Genomic DNA, 26,086 nt, shown 5'->3' with positions numbered 1-26,086 from the left:
CCATATCAACCATAACAACCATAACACTATAACACCCATATCAACCATAACACTATAACACCCATATCAACCATAACAACCATAACACTATAACACCCATAACAACCATAACACTATAACACCCATAACAACCATAACACTATAACACCCATATCAACCATAACACTATAACACCCATATCAACCATAACAACCATAACACTATAACACCCATAACAACCATAACACTATAACACCTATAACAACATTAACAACCATAACAACCATAACACTATAACACCCATATCAACCATAACAACCATAACACCCATAACAACCATGACAACATTAACACTATTACACCCATATCAACCATAACAACCATAACACTATAACACCCATAACAACCATAACACCATAACACCTATAACACCCATAACAACATTAACAACCATAACAACCATAACACTATAACACCTATAACAACATTAACAACCATAACAACCATAACACCTATAACACCCATAACAACATTAACAACCATGACAACATTAACACTATAACACCCATATCAACCATAACACTATAACACCTATAACACCCATATCAACCATAACACTATAACACCCATAACAACATTATCAACCATAACACTATAACACCTATAACAACATTATCAACCATAACACTATAACACCCATAACAACATTATCAACCATAACAACCATAACAACCATAACACCTATAACACCCATAACAACATTAACAACCATGACAACATTAACACTATAACACCCATATCAACCATAACACTATAACACCTATAACACCCATATCAACCATAACACTATAACACCCATAACAACATTATCAACCATAACAACCATAACACCCTTAAAAAGATCCCGGTAATGGGATTGATTTGAAAACATCCAGTGAAATTGCAGGGCACCAAATAGAAAAACAGAAATACTCATAATAACAATTCACAAAACATACATGTATAATACATCAAAATAAAGCTTAACTTCGTGTTAACCAAGCCGCAGTGTCAGATTTCAAAAAGGCTTTACGGTGAAGCAGATTATTATTTACGGCGAAGCTGCGATTATCTGAGGACAGCACCCCGCATACAAACACATGAAAATCAGATTTCAACGAGCCAGGTGCGACATACAACTCAGAAATAACGATATAATTCATGCCTTATCTTTGAAGATCTTCTTCTGTAACACCCAAAACACGCATAACACCTTTAACAACCATGACAACCATAACACCCATAACAACCATGACAACCATAACACCCATAACAACCATGACAACCTTAACACCCATAACAACCATGACAACCTTAACAACCATAACACCCAAACAAACTTAACAACCTTATCAACCATTTTTGGTTCTAGGTCGATTTTCAAGCATTTTGAATGAGGAGCCGTTTGGGAGCCAAATGATGCAGCTCTTTTATGTGACGGTTAATGTCTGCCTGACCTCTAACCTCTGTGTGACCCCACTAGGTTTAGAGGGCGATGTGGACCTTCAGTTCCTGCTGGTGGGGGGAAAGCTGATGAAAGTAAAGTCTTCCTCTTGGAAAAAGGAGCGAATGTACAAGCTGCATGATGACAATGCGACCATATGGCATGAGTCACACAGGATCTTCAAGAGAAAACAGACCTGTGAGTACTGCACTGTTACTGTACCATTCATCTACATCAACATCCACAACTGAATTAAAGGTAGCCCATTGATGGGCCTCAAACACATTTACCTCCATTCTGTTATGAAACAACAAGCCCTAGATACCACTACTGGTCAGGCTGGGGGTTACATCCCTAGATACTACTACTGGTCAGGCTGGGGGTTACATCCCTAGATACCACTACTGGTCAGGCTGGGGGTTACATCCCTAGATACCACTACTGGTCAGGCTGGGGGTTACATGCCTAGATACCACTACTGGTCAGGCTGGGGTTACATGCCTAGATACCACTACTGGTCAGGCTGGGGGTTACATGCCTAGATACCACTACTGGTCAGGCTGGGGGTCACATCCCTAGATACCACTACTGGTCAGGCTGGGGGTCACATCCCTAGATACCACTACTGGTCAGGCTGGGGGTCACATCCCTAGATAACACTACTGGTCAGGCTGGGGGTTACATGCCTAGATACCACTACTGGTCAGGCTGGGGGTTACATCCCTAGATACCACTACTGGTCAGACTGGGGGTTACATGCCTAGATACCACTACTGGTCAGGCTGGGGGTCACATCCCTCGATACCACTACTGGTCAGGCTGGGGGTTACATGCCTAGATACCACTACTGGTCAGGCTGAGGGTTACATCCCTAGATACCACTACTGGTCAGGCTGGGGGTTACATCCCTAGATACCACTACTGGTCAGGCTGGGGTTACATCCTCGATACCACTACTGGTCAGACTGGGGTTACATGCCTAGATACCACTACTGGTCAGACTGGGGGTTACATGCCTAGATACCACTACTGGTCAGGCTGGGGGTTACATGCCTAGATACCACTACTGGTCAGGCTGGGGGTTACATGCCTAGATACCACTACTGGTCAGGCTGGGGGTTACATGCCTAGATACCACTACTGGTCAGGCTGGGGGTCACATCCCTAGATACCACTACTGGTCAGGCTGGGGGTTACATGCCTAGATACCACTACTGGTCAGGCTGGGGGTTACATCCCTAGATACCACTACTGGTCAGGCTGGGGGTTACATCCCTAGATACCACTACTGGTCAGGCTGGGGTTTACATGCCTGGATACCACTACTGGTCAGGCTGGGGGTCACATCCCTAGATACCACTACTGGTCACGCTGGGGTTACATGCCTGGATACCACTACTGGTCAGGCTGGGGGTCACATCCCTAGATACCACTACTGGTCAGGCTGGGGGTTACATCCCTAGATACCACTACTGGTCAGGCTGGGGGTTACATGCCTAGATACCACTACTGGTCAGGCTGGGGGTCACATGCCTAGATACCACTACTGGTCAGGCTGGGGGTTACATGCCTAGATACCACTACTGGTCAGACTGGGGGTCACATCCCTGGATAACACTACTGGTATGGCTGGGGGTCACATGCCTAGATACCACTACTGGTCAGACTGGGGGTTACATGCCTAGATACCACTACTGGTCAGACTGGGGGTTACATGCCTAGATACCACTACTGGTCAGACTGGGGGTTACATGCCTAGATACCACTACTGGTCAGGCTGGGGTTACATGCCTAGATACCACTACTGGTCAGGCTGGGGGTCACATCCCTCGATACCACTACTGGTCAGGCTGGGGGTTACATGCCTAGATACCACTACTGGTCAGGCTGAGGGTTACATCCCTAGATACCACTACTGGTCAGGCTGGGGGTTACATCCCTAGATACCACTACTGGTCAGGCTGGGGTTTACATGCCTGGATACCACTACTGGTCAGGCTGGGGGTCACATCCCTAGATACCACTACTGGTCAGGCTGGGGGTTACATGCCTGGATACCACTACTGGTCAGGCTGGGGGTCACATCCCTAGATACCACTACTGGTCAGGCTGGGGGTTACATCCCTAGATACCACTACTGGTCAGGCTGGGGGTTACATGCCTAGATACCACTACTGGTCAGGCTGGGGGTCACATGCCTAGATACCACTACTGGTCAGGCTGGGGGTTACATGCCTAGATACCACTACTGGTCAGGCTGGGGGTCACATCCCTGGATAACACTACTGGTATGGCTGGGGGTCACATGCCTAGATACCACTACTGGTCAGACTGGGGGTTACATGCCTAGATACCACTACTGGTCAGGCTGGGGGTTACATGCCTAGATACCACTACTGGTCAGGCTGGGGGTTACATGCCTAGATACCACTACTGGTCAGGCTGAGGGTTACATGCCTAGATACCACTACTGGTCAGGCTGGGGGTTACATGCCTAGATACCACTACTGGTCAGACTGGGGGTTACATGCCTAGATACCACTACTGGTCAGAAGTTAGAGAGGAAAGTTATCTGTATGGCCCACCAAAGTACTTGCTCCTACCGTTGAGCCTTGTCTTTAAGTGGACAAGTGGAGACGAAATGACCAGAAATACAGGCAACTCTTCATGTGAAGCCTGTCTAGCCGTTCGGCTGGGGACAGCCTAGCTCTGCCTAGTTGCATCGGCTCGGGAAGAGGTGAATCGGCAGACTTTGGAGACTCTCGGGGGAAATCGGGTAGCCTCGGGTTCTCTCAGCAGTCTGGGGACTTCCGGGGACTTCCGGAATGCTTCGGAGGTGAGGCTTGGACGGGCGAGTGAAATCGTACCTCCTCTCCTTCCTTCACTCCCGTAGTCGCCCATCGATCCAAATGGTTAGGGCGATGAGCGAGTCGAGATCCGTCTGTAGTTCCCAGGCTGCAAGCTTGTCCTTTACTTCCTCCGATATTCGGTGCAGGAACATGTCGAACAGCGCTTCCACGTTCCAGGCACCCTCAGCTGCCAACGTGCAGATATCCACTGCATAGTCTGACACACTGAGGGAGTTTTTTTTATTGGTTTTGTTTTTTCATTATTTTGTCATATTTATTTGTTTATTTTATTTTATTGAATATTCGAAACATACAATATACTTGCAGTGAAGCCGCTCAACAACTACATCACACCAGTCATCCAACAGACTCCCATTCAGAGGGACACACAGAAGCATCCAGGGTCAATGCCCTGCTCAAGGGCACGTTAACAGATCTCCCACCAGTCCAAAAAAACATGAACCCGAACCCTCCAAGATCCCCCCACAGTTCCCCAATACCTGTCCCTCAACCATTCAAGACCCCTCCCACAGTCCCCCCAAGAAGAAAAATAAAAACCACAATTAATTCCATTCCCCACCCCCAAGAACCCCCCCAATGCACCAACAACCAAGAGATTGAACTAAAGAGAAAAAAATAAGATAGAAGAAAACAGCAAACAACAATGCAATTTTTTATTTATTTAAAGTATATCAATTTAAAACAAAGGACATCAAAGAGAACTAAAATCATAAAAGCAATGCCAACTGTATATGTTTGTGTGCATGTCTGGCACTATTACATTTATGTGTGTGTTCTTGTATGTGTTTATTTGAATGAGAGTGTGTGTATATGCATGTGTCCAAACACCTGCACTGCATCAGCCTCAGGCAAACATACATTAGTTGTAAAAACACTGCCAATCAGTGTCATTCAAACATACTTTTTATTATGTTGTATTTAGACTTAAAAAACATTTATCTTTGACCATCATTATATCTCCCGCACAGCAACTCTACTCCCATCTGTCTCCAATTCCACATCCCAACCATTTCCTCAGCCCATCCCATCTATCTCTGCTGGCCACCCACTTCGGGATTCTACTTAACACATATCTTTCAACTATGCTGTGATGTTTAATATATAATAATAATAATAATAATAATAATAATAATATATGCCATGTTTAACATACATTTTCAATCTATCTAATTGAATAGAATCCACAGATTGCGAGTTGAAGATAAATACTTTTACTAAGAGTGTGTCTACAGCATTGTGACGTCTTTTTAGGCATTTCCATTGGAGAATGGCTGTAAGGGACCATACATAGCGAGAGGTCACATGGTGTCTCCCGGAGAAAATCTTGCGTAAAATACTGAGGTAGCCATTTTTCCAATCGCTTCTTATGAGAAACCAATTGCCTCGACGGATATATTATCGAATATATATGTTAAAAACACCTTGAGGATGGATCCTAAACAACGTTTGCCGTGTTTCTGTCGATATTATGGAGCAAATTTTGAAAAGTTTGGCGTTATAGTTTAAGTATTTTTCGGTCGATTTCCCAGCCAAGCAGGATGAACTAACGGGAGGTTTTTCGCCTACAAAAATATTATTTTTGGAAAAAAGGAACATTTGCAATCTAACAGAGAGTCTCCTGAGTGAAAGCATCTGAAGTTCTTCAAAGGTAAATGATTTAATTTGGTTGCTTTTCTTATTTTCGTGAAAATGTTGCCTGCTGCCAGCAGAGCCTAGCATAGCATTATGCCATGATAAACTTACACAAATGCTTGTCTAGCATTGGTTGTAATGCATATTTTGAAAATCTGAGATGACAGTGTTGTTAACAAAAGGCTAAGCTTGTGTTTGAATATATTCATTTCATTTCATTTGCGATTTTCATGAATAGGAAAAGTTGCGTTATGGTAATGCGCTTGAGGCTGTTATGCTAATGCATTTGAAGCTATGATTACGCTCCCGGATACGGGTTTGCTAGTCGCAAGAAGTATCCCAAACAATAACGGGCTGAACCTATATTAAACTGGAAAAATTCAGTTATACATTTTTTTGTCTTAGTTAGTTTGTCCTCCAGTTAACTTTGATTACATTTCCAATATTCCCGTCCACTTGGAAAATCCATGAGTTATGTGAATCAGATGATGATCCGGTCGCATTCTGTCTCCTATTAAAACTTTTAAAAACCTTTAATGCAAGAGAGAGAGAGACATGAAAGTAGTCAAGACGACTAGCTTGATTAAGTCTCCTCCATCTATATCTCACTAGGTCGGGGTTTTTTAGTCTCCAAATATCCACTATTTCTAATGTGTCCATGATATTTGTGATTTCGTTAAGGGCACAGTTTGTAGAGTGATTGCCTTTACGTCCATTGAGGTACTTAACACTGTGTTATAGTCTCCTACCAGGATGATTAGATTAGATCGTTGCCTGTAACTTCAATAAATTGGTATAAATGTTTTTGAAGAAGTATGGATCATCCTGATTTGGACCATATAGATCAATGAGCCACATCTCTTTTTCGTCCACTTTCATATTCAAAAGGATCCACCTTCCATGCAAATTATTCCTGATTATTTTCACAATCAGATCAACATTTTTGTTAATTAATATCATCACACCTTTTGAGTTCCTTTGTTCATGACAGAGAATTATTTCACCCCCCCATTCCTTTTTACACGCAACTTCATCTAAGGATGTAGAGTTTCATGTATACATTATATGTTATATTCCTTTTCTTTTAGCCATGTAAAGACTAATCTTCTTTTTTTTATAATCTGCTAAACAGTTACAATTATAACTGGCTGTACTTATTTCACCCCTTACCATAACTAGATACTATTCTCAGTTTAAATTGACCATAATTAGTAATTGTAAAGTTACTGCCATCAGAGGTATTATGGAAGGTCAAAACTAGCTTTCAAATGTCTTATATTTAGAATTCAAGAAATAGGTTCTAGCGATATTTGTTTTACATTTACATTTACATTTAAGTCATTTAGCAGACGCTCTTATCCAGAGCGACTTAAAAATTGGTGCATTCACCTTATGACATCCAGTAGAACAGTCACTTTACAATAGTGCATCTAAATCTTAAAGGGGGGTGAGAAGGATTACTTTATCCTATCCTAGGTATTCCTTAAAGAGGTGGGGTTTCAGGTGTCTCCGGAAGGTGGTTTTATTGCCAGGCCTGTTTGCCTGTGAGCCAATGCCACAGATGTTAGAAAATTGAGACAAGATTTTATGTGTGTAGTAAATCTGTGTAGGTTGATGTGTATGATATTGAATGTGATTTAGTGAGAGTGTGTCTGATGTCTGTATAAGACTATAATGTGTGATGTCCAAATAAAAAATAACTAATGAAGTGCGTATAGCCGTAATATTCATGATGATAATTGTAATCCATAACGTATAACCACCATAGTTGCATCATAATTACCTTTAACATAATTGAAAAACACATCCCAACACTTCCATAGCAATTGACGTTTCACATGATCATGAAAGAGACCTTGCATTTCTCTGGAGACGACTCCACTACACAGTACAAAGGTATTCCATACAATATGTTATTATTCCCCAAAGCCCCGACTCTGATATCTTCCCCTTACTTGTTGTAAACATATATAAACTTATAGACAAATACATAAAAATGATTGATAAACAGTAAACATTAAATTATAAAACAGCTCTCGACAATAGAGAGAGAGAGGGAGAGAAGAGAAGAGAAAAGAGAGAGTGAGAGAAGAGAGCGAGATCAGGTGTGTGTATGTATAAGTCCGTAAGCAAGCATGTAATTGAGTACGTGTATGTTCATTTCCACTTCATAATGTTCAGATATTTTTACAGTTCCCATACTTTCTTTTTTTTCATAACCTGAAGTCCCTGTAGAATTTAATACAGCCATGGTGTTATGGAGCTGTCTCGGAATAACTGTCCATCTATAAAGAGTTTCTCCACAATGATAAAGGCACGGCCTACCATCCTTCCTTTGCTGTCTTTGTACCGGATACAGTCTCTTACGACGTTCGTTTATCTCCCTTGGAAATTGGTAATTGAGACTGAATTTGGTCCCTTAAGCTCCCTTCCTCTGCTTTTGATCAGCTCTTTTTGTTGGTAGTGTTCAAATTTTGCAATGATCGGTCAGGGACTCTTGGTCTTGTTGCTCCGAGCTCCAAGTCTGTGTACTCGGTGGAAAGCCACCTTGTTTACAGTCTCTATAGGAAGTTAGAAGGCAGATTGCATGAATTCTCTGATCGCGCCCTCTGGATTATTGGATGCGTCCTCAGGAATCCCAGAATTAGTTTTCTGATTTTCACGCATGCTACGACTTTGTATGTCTAGTAGCGACTCCCTCATCACCCTGTTTTCCCTGAGTGGACGATCCATGTTGAAATCGTGGATTTTTACCTTGGCTGTGAGTGCCTTGTTTTCTCCTTGGAGCGTGAGAATTTCATTCTGGCTAAACTCCAAACTCCCCCTCACCCTGCTATCTCCTCACACAACTGTTCCAGTGTTGCATTGATTCCAGCCCTGCTACCTCCTCACACAACGTTTCCAGTGTTGCATTGATTCCAGCCCTGCTACCTCCTCACACAACGTTTCCAGTGTTGCATTGATTCCAGCCCTGCTACCTCCTCACACAACTGTTCCTGTGTTGATGGATTCCAGCCCTGCTACCTCCTCACACAACTGTTCCTGTGTTGATGGATTCCAGCCCTGCTACCTCCTCACACAACTGTTCCTGTGTTGATGGATTCCAGCCCTGCTACCTCCTCACACAACTGTTCCAGTGTTGCATGGATTCCAGCCCTGCTACCTCCTCACACAACTGTTCCAGTGTTGCATGGATTCCAGCCCTGCTACCTCCTCACACAACTGTTCCAGTGTTGCATGGATTCCAGCCCTGCTACCTCCTCACAACGGTTCCAGTGTTGCATGGATTCCAGTCCTGCTACCTCCTCACACAACGTTTCCAGTGTTGCATTGATTCCAGCCCTGCTACCTCCTCACACAACTTTTCCAGTGTTGCATGGATTCCAGCCCTGCTACCTCCTCACACAACTGTTCCTGTGTTGATGGATTCCAGCCCTGCTACCTCCTCACACAACTGTTCCTGTGTTGATGGATTCCAGCCCTGCTACCTCCTCACACAACTGTTCCTGTGTTGATGGATTCCAGCCCTGCTACCTCCTCACACAACTGTTCCTGTGTTGATGGATTCCAGCCCTGCTACCTCCTCACACAACTGTTCCTGTGTTGATGGATTCCAGCCCTGATACCTCCTCATACAACTGTTCCAGTGTTGCATGGATTCCAGCCCTGCTACCTCCTCACACAACTGTTCCTGTGTTGATGGATTCCAGCCCTGCTACCTCCTCACACAACGTTTCCAGTGTTGCATGGATTCCAGTCCTGCTACCTCCTCACACCACTTTTCCAGTGTTGCATGGATTCCAGTCCTGCTACCTCCTCACACAACGTTTCCAGTGTTGCATGGATTCCAGTCCTGCTACCTCCTCACACAACTGTTCCAGTGTTGCATGGATTCCAGCCCTGCTACCTCCTCACAACGTTTCCAGTGTTGCATGGATTCCAGTCCTGCTACCTCCTCACACAACGTTTCCAGTGTTGCATGGATTCCAGCCCTGCTACCTCCTCACACAACGTTTCCAGTGTTGCATGGATTCCAGTCCTGCTACCTCCTCACACAACTGTTCCAGTGTTGCATGAATTCCAGCCCTGCTACCTCCTCACACCACTTTTCCAGTGTTGCATGAATTCCAGCCCTGCTACCTCCTCACAACGTTTCCAGTGTTGCATGGATTCCAGCCCTGCTACCTCCTCACACAACTGTTCCAGTGTTGCATGGATTCCAGCCCTGCTACCTCCTCACAACGTTTCCAGTGTTGCATGGATTCCAGCCCTGCTACCTCCTCACAACGTTTCCAGTGTTGCATGGATTCCAGCCCTGCTACCTCCTCACACAACTGCTCCAGTGTTGCATGGATTCCAGCCCTGCTACCTCCTCACACAACTGTTCCAGTGTTGCATGGATTCCAGCCCTGCTACCTCCTCACAACGTTTCCAGTGTTGCATGGATTCCAGCCCTGATACCTCCTCATACAACTGTTCCAGTGTTGCATGGAGTCCAGCCCTGCTACCTCCTCACACAACTGTTCCAGTGTTGCATGGATTCCAGCCCTGCTACCTCCTCACACAACTGTTCCAGTGTTGCATGGATTCCAGCCCTGCTACCTCCTCACACAACTGTTCCAGTGTTGCATGGATTCCAGCCCTGCTACCTCCTCACACAACTGTTCCAGTGTTGCATGGATTCCAGCCCTGCTACCTCCTCACACAACTGTTCCAGTGTTGCATGGATTCCAGCCCTGCTACCTCCTCACACAACGGTTCCAGTGTTGCATGGATTCCAGCCAGAGCACTAGCCTCTACTTCAATGGTAAGTAAATCGTCCGTGTCTGTAGATGAATCTGTTTTTCTTTTTTTGTTGGGTTAAAGTTTTTTGTGAGGTGGTCGGATCTTTCCATGAGGGAGTATGTTGTTCCTCCATACTGTAAAGCTGTTGGTACTCGTCAATTCCCTCAGGATCTCCTTATTATCCAGATTGCCTCTTTACTGCAACCAGCTGTTTTTTCAAAAATATAACAATGAGTCTTTCCCAAGATGATGACAGGTGTCTGTAGTACAGCCAGCTAGCACTCGCAGAATCCTCGCAAAAAAAGGAACACAAACTTGCAGTCCCAGCCGTAAAAGGCTAACCACTTCGTGAAATCCTTAGCAACAAAACTTCAGTTCGGATTAAAATCGATTTAATGAAAATGTTTTATTGTAAACAACAAACCGAGTGTAGACCGTACAATTTCCTGTTGCGCTCTCTGATGATGTATGATGACGTCTGCTGAATAGTTAGCTTGTTTAGCTAGTTACCACAAACAGATTGTGTTCTAGATAGTTAGCTTGTTTAGCTAGTTACCACTAACAGATTGTGTTCTAGATAGTTAGCTTGTTTAGCTAGTTACCACTAACAGATTGTGTTCTAGATAGTTAGCTTGTTTAGCTAGTTACCACTAACAGATTGTGTTCTAGATAGTTAGCTTGTTTAGCTAGTTACCACAAACAGATTGTGTTCTAGATAGTTAGCTTGTTTAGCTAGTTACCACTAACAGATTGTGTTCTAGATAGTTAGCTTGTTTAGCTAGTTACCACAAACAGATTGTGTTCTAGATAGTTAGCTTGTTTAGCTAGTTACCACTAACAGATTGTGTTCTAGATAGTTAGCTTGTTTAGCTAGTTACCACAAACAGATTGTGTTCTAGATAGTTAGCTTGTTTAGCTAGTTACCACTGACAGATCGTGTTCTAGATAGTTAGCTTGTTTAGCTAGTTACCACTAACAGATTGTGTTCTAGATAGTTAGTTTGTTTAGCTAGTTACCATTAACAGATCGTGTTCTACATTTACATTTACATTTAAGTCATTTAGCAGACGCTCTTATCCAGAGCGACTTACAAATTGGTGCATTCACCTTATGACATCCAGTAGAATAGTCACTTTACAATAGTGCATCTAAATCTAAAAGGGGAGGGGGGTGAGAAGGATTACTTATCCTATCCTAGGTATTCCTTAAAGAGGTGGGGTTTCAGGTGTCTCCGGAAGGTGGTGATTGACTCCGCTGTCCTGGCGTCGTGAGGGAGTTTGTTCCACCATTGGGGGGCCAGAGCAGCGAACAGTTTTGACTGGGCTGAGCGGGAACTGTACTTCCTCAGTGGTAGGGAGGCGAGCAGGCCAGAGGTGGATGAACGCAGTGCCCTTGTTTGGGTGTAGGGCCTGATCAGAGCCTGGAGGTACTGAGGTGCCGTTCCCCTCACAGCTCCGTAGGCAAGCACCATGGTCTTGTAGCAGATGCGAGCTTCAACTGGAAGCCAGTGGAGAGAGCGGAGGAGCGGGGTGACGTGAGAGAACTTGGGAAGGTTGAACACCAGACGGGCTGCGGCGTTCTGGATGAGTTGTAGGGGTTTAATGGCACAGGCAGGGAGCCCAGCCAACAGCGAGTTGCAGTAGTCCAGACGGGAGATGACAAGTGCCTGGATTAGGACCTGCGCCGCTTCCTGTGTGAGGCAGGGTCGTACTCTGCGGATGTTGTAGAGCATGAACCTACAGGAACGGGCCACCGCCTTGATGTTAGTTGAGAACGACAGGGTGTTGTCCAGGATCACGCCAAGGTTCTTAGCGCTCTGGGAGGAGGACACAATGGAGTTGTCAACCGTGATGGCGAGATCATGGAACGGGCAGTCCTTCCCCGGGAGGAAGAGCAGCTCCGTCTTGCCGAGGTTCAGCTTGAGGTGGTGATCCGTCATCCACACTGATATGTCTGCCAGACATGCAGAGATGCGATTCGCCACCTGGTCATCAGAAGGGGGAAAGGAGAAGATTAATTGTGTGTCGTCTGCATAGCAATGATAGGAGAGACCATGTGAGGTTATGACAGAGCCAAGTGACTTGGTGTATAGCGAGAATAGGAGAGGGCCTAGAACAGAGCCCTGGGGGACACCAGTGGTGAGAGCGCGTGGTGAGGAGACAGATTCTCGCCACGCCACCTGGTAGGAGCGACCTGTCAGGTAGGACGCAATCCAAGCGTGGGCCGCGCCAGAGATGCCCAACTCGGAGAGGGTGGAGAGGAGGATCTGATGGTTCACAGTATCGAAGGCAGCCGATAGGTCTAGAAGGATGAGAGCAGAGGAGAGAGAGTTAGCTTTAGCGGTGCGGAGCGCCTCCGTGATACAGAGAAGAGCAGTCTCAGTTGAATGACTAGTCTTGAAACCTGACTGATTTGGATCAAGAAGGTCATTCAGAGAGAGATAGCGGGAGAGCTGGCCAAGGACGGCACGTTCAAGAGTTTTGGAGAGAAAAGAAAGAAGGGATACTGGTCTGTAGTTGTTGACATCGGAGGGATTGAGTGTAGGTTTTTTCAGAAGGGGTGCAACTCTCGCTCTCTTGAGGACGGAAGGGACGTAGCCAGCGGTCAGGGATGAGTTGATGAGCGAGGTGAGGTAGGGGAGAAGGTCTCCGGAAATGGTCTGGAGAAGAGAGGAGGGGATAGGGTCAAGCGGGCAGGTTGTTGGGCGGCCGGCCGTCACAAGACGCGAGATTTCATCTGGAGAGAGAGGGGAGAAAGAGGTCAGAGCACAGGGTAGGGCAGTGTGAGCAGAACCAGCGGTGCCGTTTGACTTAGCAAACGAGGATCGGATGTCGTCGACCTTCTTTTCAAAATGGTTGATGAAGTCATCTGCAGAGAGGGAGGAGGGGGGGAGGGGGAGGAGGATTCAGGAGTGAGGAGAAGGTGGCAAAGAGCTTCCTAGGGTTAGAGGCAGATGCTTGGAATTTAGAGTGGTAGAAAATGGCTTTAGCAGCAGAGGAGGAAAATGTAGAGAGGAGGGAGTGAAAGGATGCCAGGTCCGCAGGGAGGCGAGTTTTCCTCCATTTCCGCTCAGCTGCCCGGAGCCCTGTTCTGTGAGCTCGCAATGAGTCGTCGAGCCACGGGGCGGGAGGGGAGGACCGCGCCGGCCTGGAGGATAGGGGACATAGAGAGTCAAAGGATGCAGAAAGGGAGGAGAGGAGGGTTGAGGAGGCAGAATCAGGAGATAGGTTGGAGAAGGTATGAGCAGAGGGAAGAGATGATAGGATGGAAGAGGAGAGAGTAGCGGGGGAGAGAGAGCGAAGGTTGGGACGGCGCGATACCATCCGAGTAGGGGCAGTGTGGGAGGTGTTAGATTGGTTTTATGCATGTCAACATCAGAAGCCTCCTCCCTAAGTTTGTTTTACTCACTGCTTTAGCACACTCTGCTAACCCTGATGTCCTTGCCGTGTCTGAATCCTGGCTCAGGAAGGCCACCAAAATTCAGAGATTTCCATACCCAACTATAACATCTTCCGTCAAGATAGAACTGCCAAAGGGGGCGGAGTCGCAGTCTACTGCAGAGATAGCCTGCAAAGTAATGTCATACTTTCCAGGTCCATACCCAAACAGTTTGAACTACTAATTTTGAAAATTACTCTCTCCAGAAACAAGTCTATCACTGTTGCCGCCTGCTACCGACCCCCCGTCAGCTCCCAGCTGCGCCCTGACACCATTTGTGAATTGATCGCCCCTCATCTAGCTTCAGAGTTTGTTCTGTTAGGTGACCTAAACTGGGATATGCTTAACACCCCGGCAGTCCTACAATCTAAGCTAGATGCCCTCAATCTCACTCAAATCATCAAGGAACCCACCAGGTACAACCCTAACTCTGTAAACAAGGGCACCCTCATAGACGTCATCCTGACCAACTGGCCCTCCAAATATACCTCCGCTGTCTTCAACCAGGATCTCAGCGATCACTGCCTCATCGCCTGTATCCGCCACGGAGCCGCAGTCAAACGACCACCCTCATCACTGTCAAACGCTCCCTAAAACACTTCTGTGAGCAGGCCTTTCTAATCGACCTGGCCCGTGTATCCTGGAAGGACATTGACCTCATCCCGTCAGTTGAGGATGCCTGGTCATTCTTTAAAAGTAACTTCCTCACCATTTTAGATAAGCATGCTCCGTTCAAAAATGCAGAACCAAGAACAGATACAGCCCTTGGTTCACTCCAGACCTGACTGCCCTCGACCAGCACAAAAACATCCTGTGGCGGACTGCAATAGCATCGAATAGCCCCCCGTGATATGCAACTGTTCAGGGAAGTCAGGAACCAATACACGCAGTCAGTCAGGAAAGCTAAGGCCAGCTTCTTCAGGCAGAAGTTTGCATCCTGTAACTCCAACTCCAAAAAGTTCTGGGACACTGTGAAGTCCATGGAGAACAAGAGCACCTCCTCCCAGCTGCCCACTGCACTGAGGCTAGGAAACACGGTCTCCACCGATAAATCCATGATTATCGAAAACTTCAATAAGCACTTCTCAACGGCTGGCCATGCCTTCCGCCTGGCTACTCCAACCTCGGCCAACAGCTCCGCCCCCCCCGTAGTTCCTCACCCAAGCCTCTCCAGGTTCTCCTTTACCCAAATCCAGATAGCAGATGTTCTGAAAGAGCTGCAAAACCTGGACCCGTACAAATCAGCTGGGCTTGATAATCTGGACCCGCTATTTCTGAAACTATCTGCCGCCATTGTCGCAACCCCTATTACCAGCCTGTTCAACCTCTCTTTCATATCGTCTGAGATCCCCAAGGATTGAAAGCTGCCGCAGTCATCCCCCTCTTCAAAGGGGGAGACACCCTGGACCCAAACTGCTATAGACCTATATCCATCCTGCCCTGCCTATCTAAGGTCTTTGAAAGCCAAGTCAACAAACAGGTCACTGACCATCTCGAATCCCACCGTACCTTCTCCGCTGTGCAATCTGGTTTCCGAGCCGGTCACGGGTGCACCTCAGCCACACTCAAGGTACTAAATGATATCATAACCGCCATCGATAAAAGACAGTACTGTGCAGCCGTCTTCATCGACCTCGCCAAGGCTTTCGACTCTGTCAATCACCAAATTCTTATCGGCAGACTCAACAGCCTCGGTTTTTCGGATGACTGCCTTGCCTGGTTCACCAATTACTTTGCAGACAGAGTTCAGTGTGTCAAATCGGAGGGCATGCTGTCCGGTCCTCTGGCAGTCTCTATGGGGGTGCCACAGGGTTCACCTCGGGCCGACTCTTTTCTCTGTATATATCAATGATGTTGCTCTTGCTGCGGGCGATTCCCTGATCCACCTCTACGCAGACGACACCATTCTATATACTTTCGGCCCGTCATTGGACACTGTGCTATCCAACCTCCAAACGAGCTTCAATGCCATACAGCACTCCTTCCGTGGCCTCCAACTGCTCCTAAACGCGAGTAAAACCAAATGCATGCTTTTCAACCGATCGCTGCCTGCACCCGCATGCCCGACTAGCATCACCACCCTGGATGGTTCCAACCTTGAATATGTGGACATCTATAAGTACCTAGGTGTCTGGCTAGACTGCAAACTCTCCTTCCAGACTCACATCAAACATCTCCAATCAAAAATCAAATCCAGAGTCGGCTTTCTATTCCGCAACAAAGCCTCCTTCACTCACGCTGCCAAGCTTACCCTAGTAAAACTGACTATCCTACCGATCCTCGACTTCGGCGATGTCATCTACAAAATGGCTTCCAACACTCTACTCAGCAAACTGGATGCAGTCTATCACAGTGCCATCCGTTTTGTCACTAAAGCACCTTATACCACCCACCACTGCGACTTGTATGCTCTAGTCGGCTGGCCCTCACTACATATTCGTCGCCAGACCCACTGGCTCCAGGTCATCTACAAGTCCATGCTAGGTAAAGCTCCGCCTTATCTCAGTTCACTGGTCACGATGGCAACACCCATCCGTAGCACGCGCTCCAGCAGGTGTATCTCACTGATCATCCCTAAAGCCAACACCTCATTTGGCCGCCTTTCGTTCCAGTACTCTGCTGCCTGTGACTGGAACGAATTGCAAAAATCGCTGAAGTTGGAGACTTTTATCTCCCTCACCAACTTCAAACATCAGCTATCCGAGCAGCTAACCGATCGCTGCAGCTGTACATAGTCTATTGGTAAATAGCTCACCCTTTTTCACCTACCTCATTCCCATACTGTTTTTATACTGTTTTTATTTATTTACTTTTCTGCTCTTTTTGCACACCAATATCTCTACCTGTACATGCCCATCTGATCATTTATCACCAGTGTTAATCTGCAAAATTGTATTATTCGCCTACCTCCTCATGCCTTTTGCACACATTGTATATAGACTGCCCATTTTTTTCTACTGTGTTATTGACTTGCTAAATTGTTTACTCCATGTGTAACTCTGTGTTGTCTGTTCACACTGCTATGCTTTATCTTGGCCAGGTCGCAGTTGCAAATGAGAACTTGTTCTCAACTAGCCTACCTGGTTAAATAAAGGTGAAATAAAAAATAAAAAATAAAAAAGATGAGAGCGAGAGGGAAAAGGATACAAGGTAGTGGTCGGAGACTTGGAGGGGAGTTGCAATGAGGTTAGTGGAAGAACAGCATCTAGTAAAGATGAGGTCGAGCGTATTGCCTGCCTTGTGAGTAGGGGGGGAAGGTGAGAGGGTGAGGTCAAAAGAGGAGAGGAGTGGAAAGAAGGAGGCAGAGAGGAATGAGTCAAAGGTAGGCGTGGGGAGGTTAAAGTCGCCCAGCACTGTGAGAGGTGAGCCGTCCTCAGGAAAGGAGCTTATCAAGGTATCAAGCTCATTGATGAACTCTCCGAGGGAACCTGGAGGGCGATAAATGATAAGGATGTTAAGCTTGAAAGGGCTGGTAACTGTGACAGCATGGAATTCAAAGGAGGCGATAGACAGATGGGTGAGGGGAGAAAGAGAGAATGACCACTTGGGAGAGATGAGGATCCCGGTGCCACCACCCCGCTGACCAGAAGCTCTCGGGGTGTGCAAGAACACGTGGGCGGACGAAGAGAGAGCAGTAGGAGTAGCAGTGTTGTCTGTGGTGATCCATGTTTCCGTCAGTGCCAAGAAGTCGAGGGACTGGAGGGAGGCATAGGCTGAGATGAACTCTGCCTTGTTGGCCGCAGATCGGCAGTTCCAGAGGCTACCGGAGACCTGGAACTCCACGTGGGTCGTGCGCGCTGGGACCACCAGATTAGGGTGGCCGCGGCCACGCGGTGTGGAGCGTTTGTATGGTCTGTGCAGAGAGGAGAGAACAGGGATAGACAGACACATAGTTGACAGGCTACAGAAGAGGCTACGCTAATGCAAAGGAGATTGGAATGACAAGTGGACAAGTGGACTACACGTCTCTAGATAGTTAGTTTGTTTAGCTAGTTACCATTAACAGATCGTGTTCTAGATAGTTAGTTTGTTTAGCTAGTTACCACTAACAGATTGTGTTCTAGATAGTTAGCTTGTTTAGCTAGTTACCACAAACAGATCGTGTTCTAGATAGTTAGCTTGTTTAGCTAGTTACCACTAACAGATCGTGTTCTAGATAGTTAGTTTGTTTAGCTAGTTACCATTAACAGATCGTGTTCTAGATAGTTAGTTTGTTTAGCTAGTTACCACTAACAGATCGTGTTCTAGATAGTTAATTTGTTTAGCTAGTTGGCCGAAGACAAGGAGGAAATAACAAGTGGTGAATCCTGACTGTTCCCACACTACTTCCCTCTCCACTGTCCAGGCCGGTGTGTGCGTGTGTGTTTGTATGTGTGCGTGTGTGTGTGCTGGTGTGTCTTTCCAGTCCACCCGTGGCTTCCTCTGAGACATCTCCAGACAGAGGACTGTTCATGTTTATCTGCTCAAGCCCAGAACCCAGCCGGCCCCTCCATCCACTCCACCCAACCCAGAGAAGGCTGCTCCTGCTGAGCCTGATAACCTCTGGCCTCTCCCTGAGCAAACACTGGAGCCCGGACCATACCAGTGGCCACACACACCCAGACTGTGCAGAGGCTCAGAGGGGAGTGATCATGTGAATGACCTGGCAAGGCTATTGTTTCCTGTGGGTAGGCATGCTATAGTAGGGCTGGAGATGGGTTAGAGTAGGGCTGGAGATGGGCTATAGTAGGGCTGGAGATGGGTTAGAGTAGGGCTGGAGATGGGTTAGAGTAGGGCTGGAGATGGGTTAGAGTAGGGCTGGAGATGGGTTAGAGTAGGGCTGGAGATGGGTTAGAGTAGGGTTGGAGATGGGTTAGAGTAGGGTGGAGATGGGCTATAGTAGGGCTGGAGATGGGTTAGAGTAGGGCTGGAGATGGGTTAGAGTAGGGCTGGAGATGGGTTAGAGTAGGGTTGGAGATGGGTTAGAGTAGGGCTGGAGATGGGTTAGAGTAGGGCTGGAGTGAGTTAGAGTAGGGCTGGAGATGGGTTAGAGTAGGGCTGGAGATGGGTTAGAGTAGGGCTGGAGATGGGTTAGAGTAGGGTTGGAGATGGGTTAGAGTAGGGTTGGAGATGGGTTAGAGTAGGGTTAGAGATGGGTTAGAGTAGGGTTGGAGATGGGTTAGAGTAGGGTTAGAGTAGGGCTGGAGATGGGTTAGAGTAGGGCTGGAGATGGGTTAGAGTAGGGTTGGAGATGGGTTAGAGTAGGGTTGGAGATGGGTTAGAGTAGGGTTAGGGTAGGGCTGGAGATGGTTTAGAGTAGGGCTGGAGTTGGGTTAGAGTAGGGCTGGAGATGGGTTAGAGTAGGGCTGGAGATGGGTTAGAGTAGGGTTGGAGAGGGGTTTGTCAGGAATATTCTAGCTATTTTCACAACCGTAATTATTAGTGTAATAGCTAGCAGTGGCGAGGGCAGTAAACGAGGGCAGTGACGAGGGCAGTGGCGAGGGCAGTGGCGAGGGCAGTGACGAGGGCAGTGGTGAGGGCAGTGGCGAAGGCAGTGGCGAGGGCAGTGACGAGGGCAGTGACGAGGGCAGTGGCGAGGGCAGTAAATGAGGGCAGTGACGAGGGCAGTGGTGAGGGCAGTGGCGAGGGCAGTGATGAGGGCAGTGATGAGGGCAGTGGCGAGGGCACTGGCGAGGGCAGTAAACGAGGGCAGTGGCGAGGGCAGTGGCGAGGGCAGTGGCGAGGGCAGTGACGAGGGCAGTGGCGAGGGTAGTGACGAGGGCAGTGACGAGGGCAGTAACGAGGGCAGTGGCTAGGGCAGTAACGAGTGCAGTGGCTTGGGCAGTAACGAGGGCAGTGACGAGGGCAGTGACGAGGGCAGTGACGAGGGCAGTGGCTAGGGCAGTGACGAGGGCAGTGGCGAGGGCAGTGGCTAGGGCAGTAACGAGGGCAGTGGCTAGGGCAGTAACGAGGGCAGTGGCTAGGGCAGTAACGAGGGCAGTGACGAGGGCAGTGGCTAGGGCAGTAACGAGGGCAGTGGCTAGGGCAGTAACGAGGGCAGTGGCTAGGGCAGTAACGAGGGCAGTGACGAGGGCAGTGACGAGGGCAGTGGCTAGGGCAGTAACGAGGGCAGTGGCTAGGGCAGTAACGAGGGCAGTGGCTAGGGCAGTAACGAGGGCAGTGACGAGAGCGGTGACGAGGGCAGTGGCTAGGGCAGTGGCTAGGGCAGCGACGAGGGCAGTGGCGAGGGCAGTGGCTAGGGCAGTGGCTATGGCAGTGATGAGGGCAGTGACGAGGGCAGTGGATAGGGCAGCGACGAGGGCTTGGCCAATCAAGGCGTTCCATGGCTTAATACTGCATGTGTTTTTTAGGTCATTGACAGTCTTTGCATTGTCAATTCGGCTTTGCATTGTCAATTTTTCATTGTCAATTCAGCTGGGGGCATGAAATATTCTCCTCCTGGTTCATTGTGGAGTGATTCTACAGTTCTTTAAATATCATAGGCTACAGTAATGCAACAGTAGAGAAAATTAACATACATTGTTTTGCTCAATAGTGTCACGTATACTCCCTCATCAGGATGCTGATTATCCCACACACCTGTCACCATCGTCTCGTGCACCAGCGCCTCATGTCACTCACCTGGACTCCATCACCTCCTTGATTATCTTCCCTATATCTGTCACTCACCTGGACTCCATCACCTCCTTGATTATCTTCCCTGTATATGTCCCTCACCTGGACTCCATCACCTCCTTAATTATCTTCCCTGTATATGTCCCTCACCTGGACTCCATCACCTCCTTGATTATCTTCCCTATATCTGTCTCTCAACTGGACTCCATCACCTCCTTGATTATCTTCTCTATATCTGTCACTTACCTGGACTCCATCATCTCCTTGATTATCTTCCCTGTATATGTCCCTCACCTGGACTCCATCACCTCCTTGATTATCTTCCCTGTATATGTCCCTCACCTGGACTCCATCACCTCCTTGATTATCTTCCCTGTATATGTCCCTCACCTGGACTCCATCACCTCCTTGATTATCTTCCCTGTATATGTCACTCACCTGGACTCCATCACCTCCTTGATTATCTTCCCTGTATATGTCACCCACCTGGACTCCATCACCTCCTTGAGTATCTTCCCTGTATATGTCCCTCACCTGGACTCCATCACCTCCTTGATTATCTTCCCTGTATATGTCCCTCACCTGGACTCCATCACCTCCTTGATTATCTTCTCTATATCTGTCTTTCCCCTGGACTCCATCACCTCCTTGATTACCTTCCCTGTATGTCACTCACCTGGACTCCATCACCTCCTTGATTACCTTCCCTGTATATGTCCCTCACCTGGACTCCATCACCTCCTTGATTATCTTCCCTGTATATGTCCCTCACCTGGACTCCATCACCTCCTTGATTACCTTCCCTGTATATGTAACTCACCTGGACTCCATCACCTCCTTGAGTATCTTCTCTATATCTGTCTTTCCCCTGGACTCCATCACCTCCTTGATTATCTTCCCTGTATATGTCCCTCACCTGGACTCCATCACCTCCTTGATTATCTTCCCTATATCTGTCTTTCCCCTGGACTCCATCACCTCCTTGAGTATCTTCTCTATATCTGTCTTTCCCCTGGACTCCATCACCTCCTTGAGTATCTTCTCTATATCTGTCTTTCCCCTGGACTCCATCACCTCCTTGATTACCTTCCCTGTATGTCACTCACCTGGACTCCATCACCTCCTTGATTACCTTCCCTGTATATGTCCCTCCCTTTGGTTTCTTCCCCAGGTGTCATTGTTTCTGACTCTGCTTTCATGTCGGTGCGTTGTTTGTGTTTTGAGTTCATTGTTTCTTTTATTCATTAAAACACTCACTGCCTGAACTTGCTTCCCGACTCTCAGCGTACTCATTACAAATAGCCTGTGTTTGGAGTTGTAGCCGAGCCTACATGCTAATTTGTGTTGTATGTGTGAGGCACAATCTCAATAAGAAAAATATAGCCTAGGCTACATGCTAATTTGTGTTGTATGTGTGAGCCACAATCTCAGTAAGAAAAATATAGCCTAGGCTACATGCTAATTTGTGTTGTATGTGTGAGGCACAATCTCAGTAAGAAAAATATAGCCTAGGCTACATGCTAATTTGTGTTGTATGTGTGAGCCACAATCTCAGTAAGAAAAATATAGCCTAGGCTACATGCTAATTTGTGTTGTATGTGTGAGGCACAATCTCAATAAGAAAAATATAGCCTAGGCTACATGCTAATTTGTGTTGTATGTGTGAGGCACAATCTCAATTAGAAAAATATAGCCTAGGCCTACCGTTCATTATAGGCTTGAATCATTGAAGTACATTTGGAGGAGTCCATCTTTGGTAACCAGATGAGAGGCTCTCTCTGAAGATGGGGATGGATGCTGTGTGTGTAGGTTTTAGGATGTGCAGGATTTTTTAAATTCAAGGCACTCTGACGAATAGTCCATTTAAACACCTTTTATGGATAGGCTGATTTGCAAGTCCAGGATAAAAAAGACAAAGCATTGCTGTTGAACCAGTCTCAGTAGCCTAGGACTGATAGAAACTGATAGAGACATACCCCAAGTGACTTACAGCTGTAATCGCAGCAAAAGGTGGCGCTACAAAGTATTAACTTAAGGGGGCTGAATAATTTTGCACGCCCAATCTTTCAGTTTTTGATTTGTTAAAAAAGTTTGAAATATCCAATAAATGTCGTTCCACTTCATGATTGTGTCCCACTTGTTGATTCTTCACAAAAAAATACAGTTTTATATCTTCATGTTTGAAGCCCGAAATGTGGCAAAAGGTCGCAAAGTTCAAGGGGGCCGAATACTTTCGCAAGGCACTGTATGTGGTAGTGGTGGAGTAGGGGCCTGAGGGCACACAGTGTGTTGTGAAATCTGTGAATGTATTGAAATGTTGCAGCTAATGGGGATTGGTAATAAATACAAATACACGTTTAGTAGAAGAGGATGATAGCAGTGCTGGCTATGTTATGTGTGAGATTGAAAAATATGGTAATGATTATGATCACACTTCCTCAAATCAAATATTATGGCGACATTATACCAAAGATGGTTTGGTATGGTTTAGAAACTTTAGAACCAAGCTTGAGTTATTAGTGTAGCCTATTACTGCCTGAAAAAAAACTCCAGACTTCCGTCATAACTGTCAATTTACAGAATAAAAGCGAAAGAATGTTCTCTAGTAATACTAGTCCCGTGTGAATAGAGCTGTAATCTTAATAATAAATACATAACCAACGTTACATTAAGCATTGCTTGCAGTAAAATGATACCTTTTGACTTGGTAACAGGAGTGGAGATATGTCTTTCTTTCAGCATCTTGAAGGAATGCAATGTTCAGTTAGGCACCATGTGTAGAGGTGCTGTCATAAAAGCTGATAGTGATTCAACCACATACAATTCTCATCGAAGATGAACTGAAATCTTATCAGAAATATTTGGGTCATTTTCACAGCTTTTGCTTTCCTTACAACCGGTCAAACTGATGTCATTCTTTGTTGTATTTTCTCCCCAGTCCCTTAACATCTTTGTTGTATTTTCTCCCCAGTCCCTTAACATCTTTGTTGTATTTTCTCCCCAGTCCCTTAACTTCTTTGTTGTATTTTCTCCCCAGTCCCTTAACTTCTTTGTTGTATTTTCTCCCCAGTCCCTTAACTTCTTTGTTGTATTTTCTCCCCAGTCCCTTAACTTCTTTGTTGTATTTTCTCCCCAGTCCCTTAACTTCTTTGTTGTATTTTCTCCCCAGTCCCTTAACATCTTTGTTGTATTTTCTCCCCAGTCCCTTAACTTCTTTGTTGTATTTTCTCCCCAGTCCCTTAACTTCTTTGTTGTATTTTCTCCCCAGTCCCTTAACATCTTTGTTGTATTTTCTCCCCAGTCCCTTAACATCTTTGTTGTATTTTCTCCCCAGTCCCTTAACTTCTTTGTTGTATTTTCTCCCCAGTCCCTTAACTTCTTTGTTGTATTTTCTCCCCAGTCCCTTAACTTCTTTGTTGTATTTTCTCCCCAGTCCCTTAACTTCTTTGTTGTATTTTCTCCCCAGTCCCTTAACCTCTTTGTTGTATTTTCTCCCCAGTCCCTTAACTTCTTTGTTGTATTTTCTCCCCAGTCCCTTAACATCTTTGTTGTATTTTCTCCCCAGTCCTTTAACTTCTTTGTTGTATTTTCTCCCCAGTCCCTTAACCTCTTTGTTGTATTTTCTCCCCAGTCCCTTAACTTCTTTGTTGTATTTTCTCCCCAGTCCCTTAACCTCTTTGTTGTATTTTCTCCCCAGTCCCTTAACCTCTTTGTTGTATTTTCTCCCCAGTCCCTTAACTTCTTTGTTGTATTTTCTCCCCAGTCCCTTAACCTCTTTGTTGTATTTTCTCCCCAGTCCCTTAACTTCTTTGTTGTATTTTCTCCCCAGTCCCTTAACTTCTTTGTTGTATTTTCTCCCCAGTCCCTTAACTTCTTTGTTGTATTTTCTCCCCAGTCCCTTAACTTCTTTGTTGTATTTTCTCCCCAGTCCCTTAACTTCTTTGTTGTATTTTCTCCCCAGTCCTTTAACTTCTTTGTTGTATTTTCTCCCCAGTCCCTTAACCTCTTTGTTGTATTTTCTCCCCAGTCCCTTAACTTCTTTGTTGTATTTTCTCCCCAGTCCCTTAACTTCTTTGTTGTATTTTCTCCCCAGTCCCTTAACTTCTTTGTTGTATTTTCTCCCCAGTCCCTTAACTTCTTTGTTGTATTTTCTCCCCAGTCCCTTAACTTCTTTGTTGTATTTTCTCCCCAGGCTCCACAAAAGATGACAGAGAAAACTTTACCGATGTCAACTAGATTAAAGAATTCATTCTATCGATCTATTACATTGTTAAGGTTTTATATAGTCATCTAGGGCAACATATAATGACAGAAGAGAAGTTACATTTATCTACTTATAGACAAGCTGACTAAAATTGCCTACCAAAATGTTGGAGATTATAAGCAGAAAGATGTCATAGCAGGCAACAACAAAATCCTGCACAGCCCTGTCACAGTAGCCTTTTATTTTACCTTTATTTAACTAGGCAAGTCAGTTAAGAACAAATTCTTATTTACAATGACGGCCTAGGAACAGTGGGTTAACTGCCTGTTCAGGAGCAGAACGACAGATTTGTACCTTGTCAGCTCGGGGGTTTGAACTTGCAACCTTCCGGTAACTAGTCCACCGCTCTAACTACTAGGCTACCCTGCCTATAGCACATGTTCTATATTAGTGGGTTAGGGTTGGGTGCGGGCCTCAGATTTTCACTTCATCACATCTAGTTTTTTCTTGTGTCAAGCATCCACCAGACACAGAATAACTCTAAGGGGAAGTTAACAGAGTGAACATAGAATAACTCTAAGGGGAAGTTAACATAGTAAACACAGACATGGTTTGGCTTCCTTTCCCATTCACTCCTACCTTTGGTTGCACCACAGAGTGTTTGGATGATCTTGTTCCACAGAAAGGCTTGATAATTATCAAGGGAATGAATGTGGTCAGGACCACACAGTATACTCTTACTCTCCCTGAATTTCATCGGGTATTTAAGGAATGTGTGATGACTTGGACACTGTTCTGTCTCTGAAAATGGAATTCTGCAACAACCTTCTGTTTGCTGTGTGTGTGTTTGGCTGACTGCTCGTGTGTGAAACAATAGCTTATCTTCTGCTGAGTACTTCTGTGGTATTAGTTCATCCAGCAGTCAGTTAGTCAGCTGAGTGAGTCTCAAGTCTCCAGGACTAGGACCTGTCCATATAAATGTATTCATTATGATATAAAGGCCAAACTGATCCTAGATCATCAGTCCTGCTCTGTGATGCTTTGTGGATACGGGCCCTGAACATCCTGATACCTCTCAAG

The 26,086-nt window shown here is 46.0% G+C and overlaps 1 protein-coding gene across 2 annotated transcripts in view; it reads left to right on the top strand.

Moving 5' to 3' along the window:
- plcd1a (phospholipase C, delta 1a) overlaps positions 1 to 26,086 on the top strand; it is an 88,879-nt gene that overhangs the window by 17,684 nt on the left and 45,109 nt on the right. For both annotated transcript variants that reach the window (XM_052516256.1, XM_052516255.1), the window contains exon 2: positions 1,502 to 1,660. In XM_052516256.1, coding sequence (XP_052372216.1) covers positions 1,502 to 1,660 — 159 coding nt within the window. The remainder of the gene's footprint in view (positions 1 to 1,501; positions 1,661 to 26,086) is intronic.

This window comes from Oncorhynchus keta, unplaced genomic scaffold (genome assembly GCF_023373465.1).
Source record: "Oncorhynchus keta strain PuntledgeMale-10-30-2019 unplaced genomic scaffold, Oket_V2 Un_scaffold_4195_pilon_pilon, whole genome shotgun sequence".
Classification (NCBI taxonomy): domain Eukaryota; kingdom Metazoa; phylum Chordata; class Actinopteri; order Salmoniformes; family Salmonidae; genus Oncorhynchus; species Oncorhynchus keta.
The sequence above is the reverse complement of the archived record's forward strand: the minus strand, read 5'-3'. Positions and strand labels throughout refer to the sequence as shown.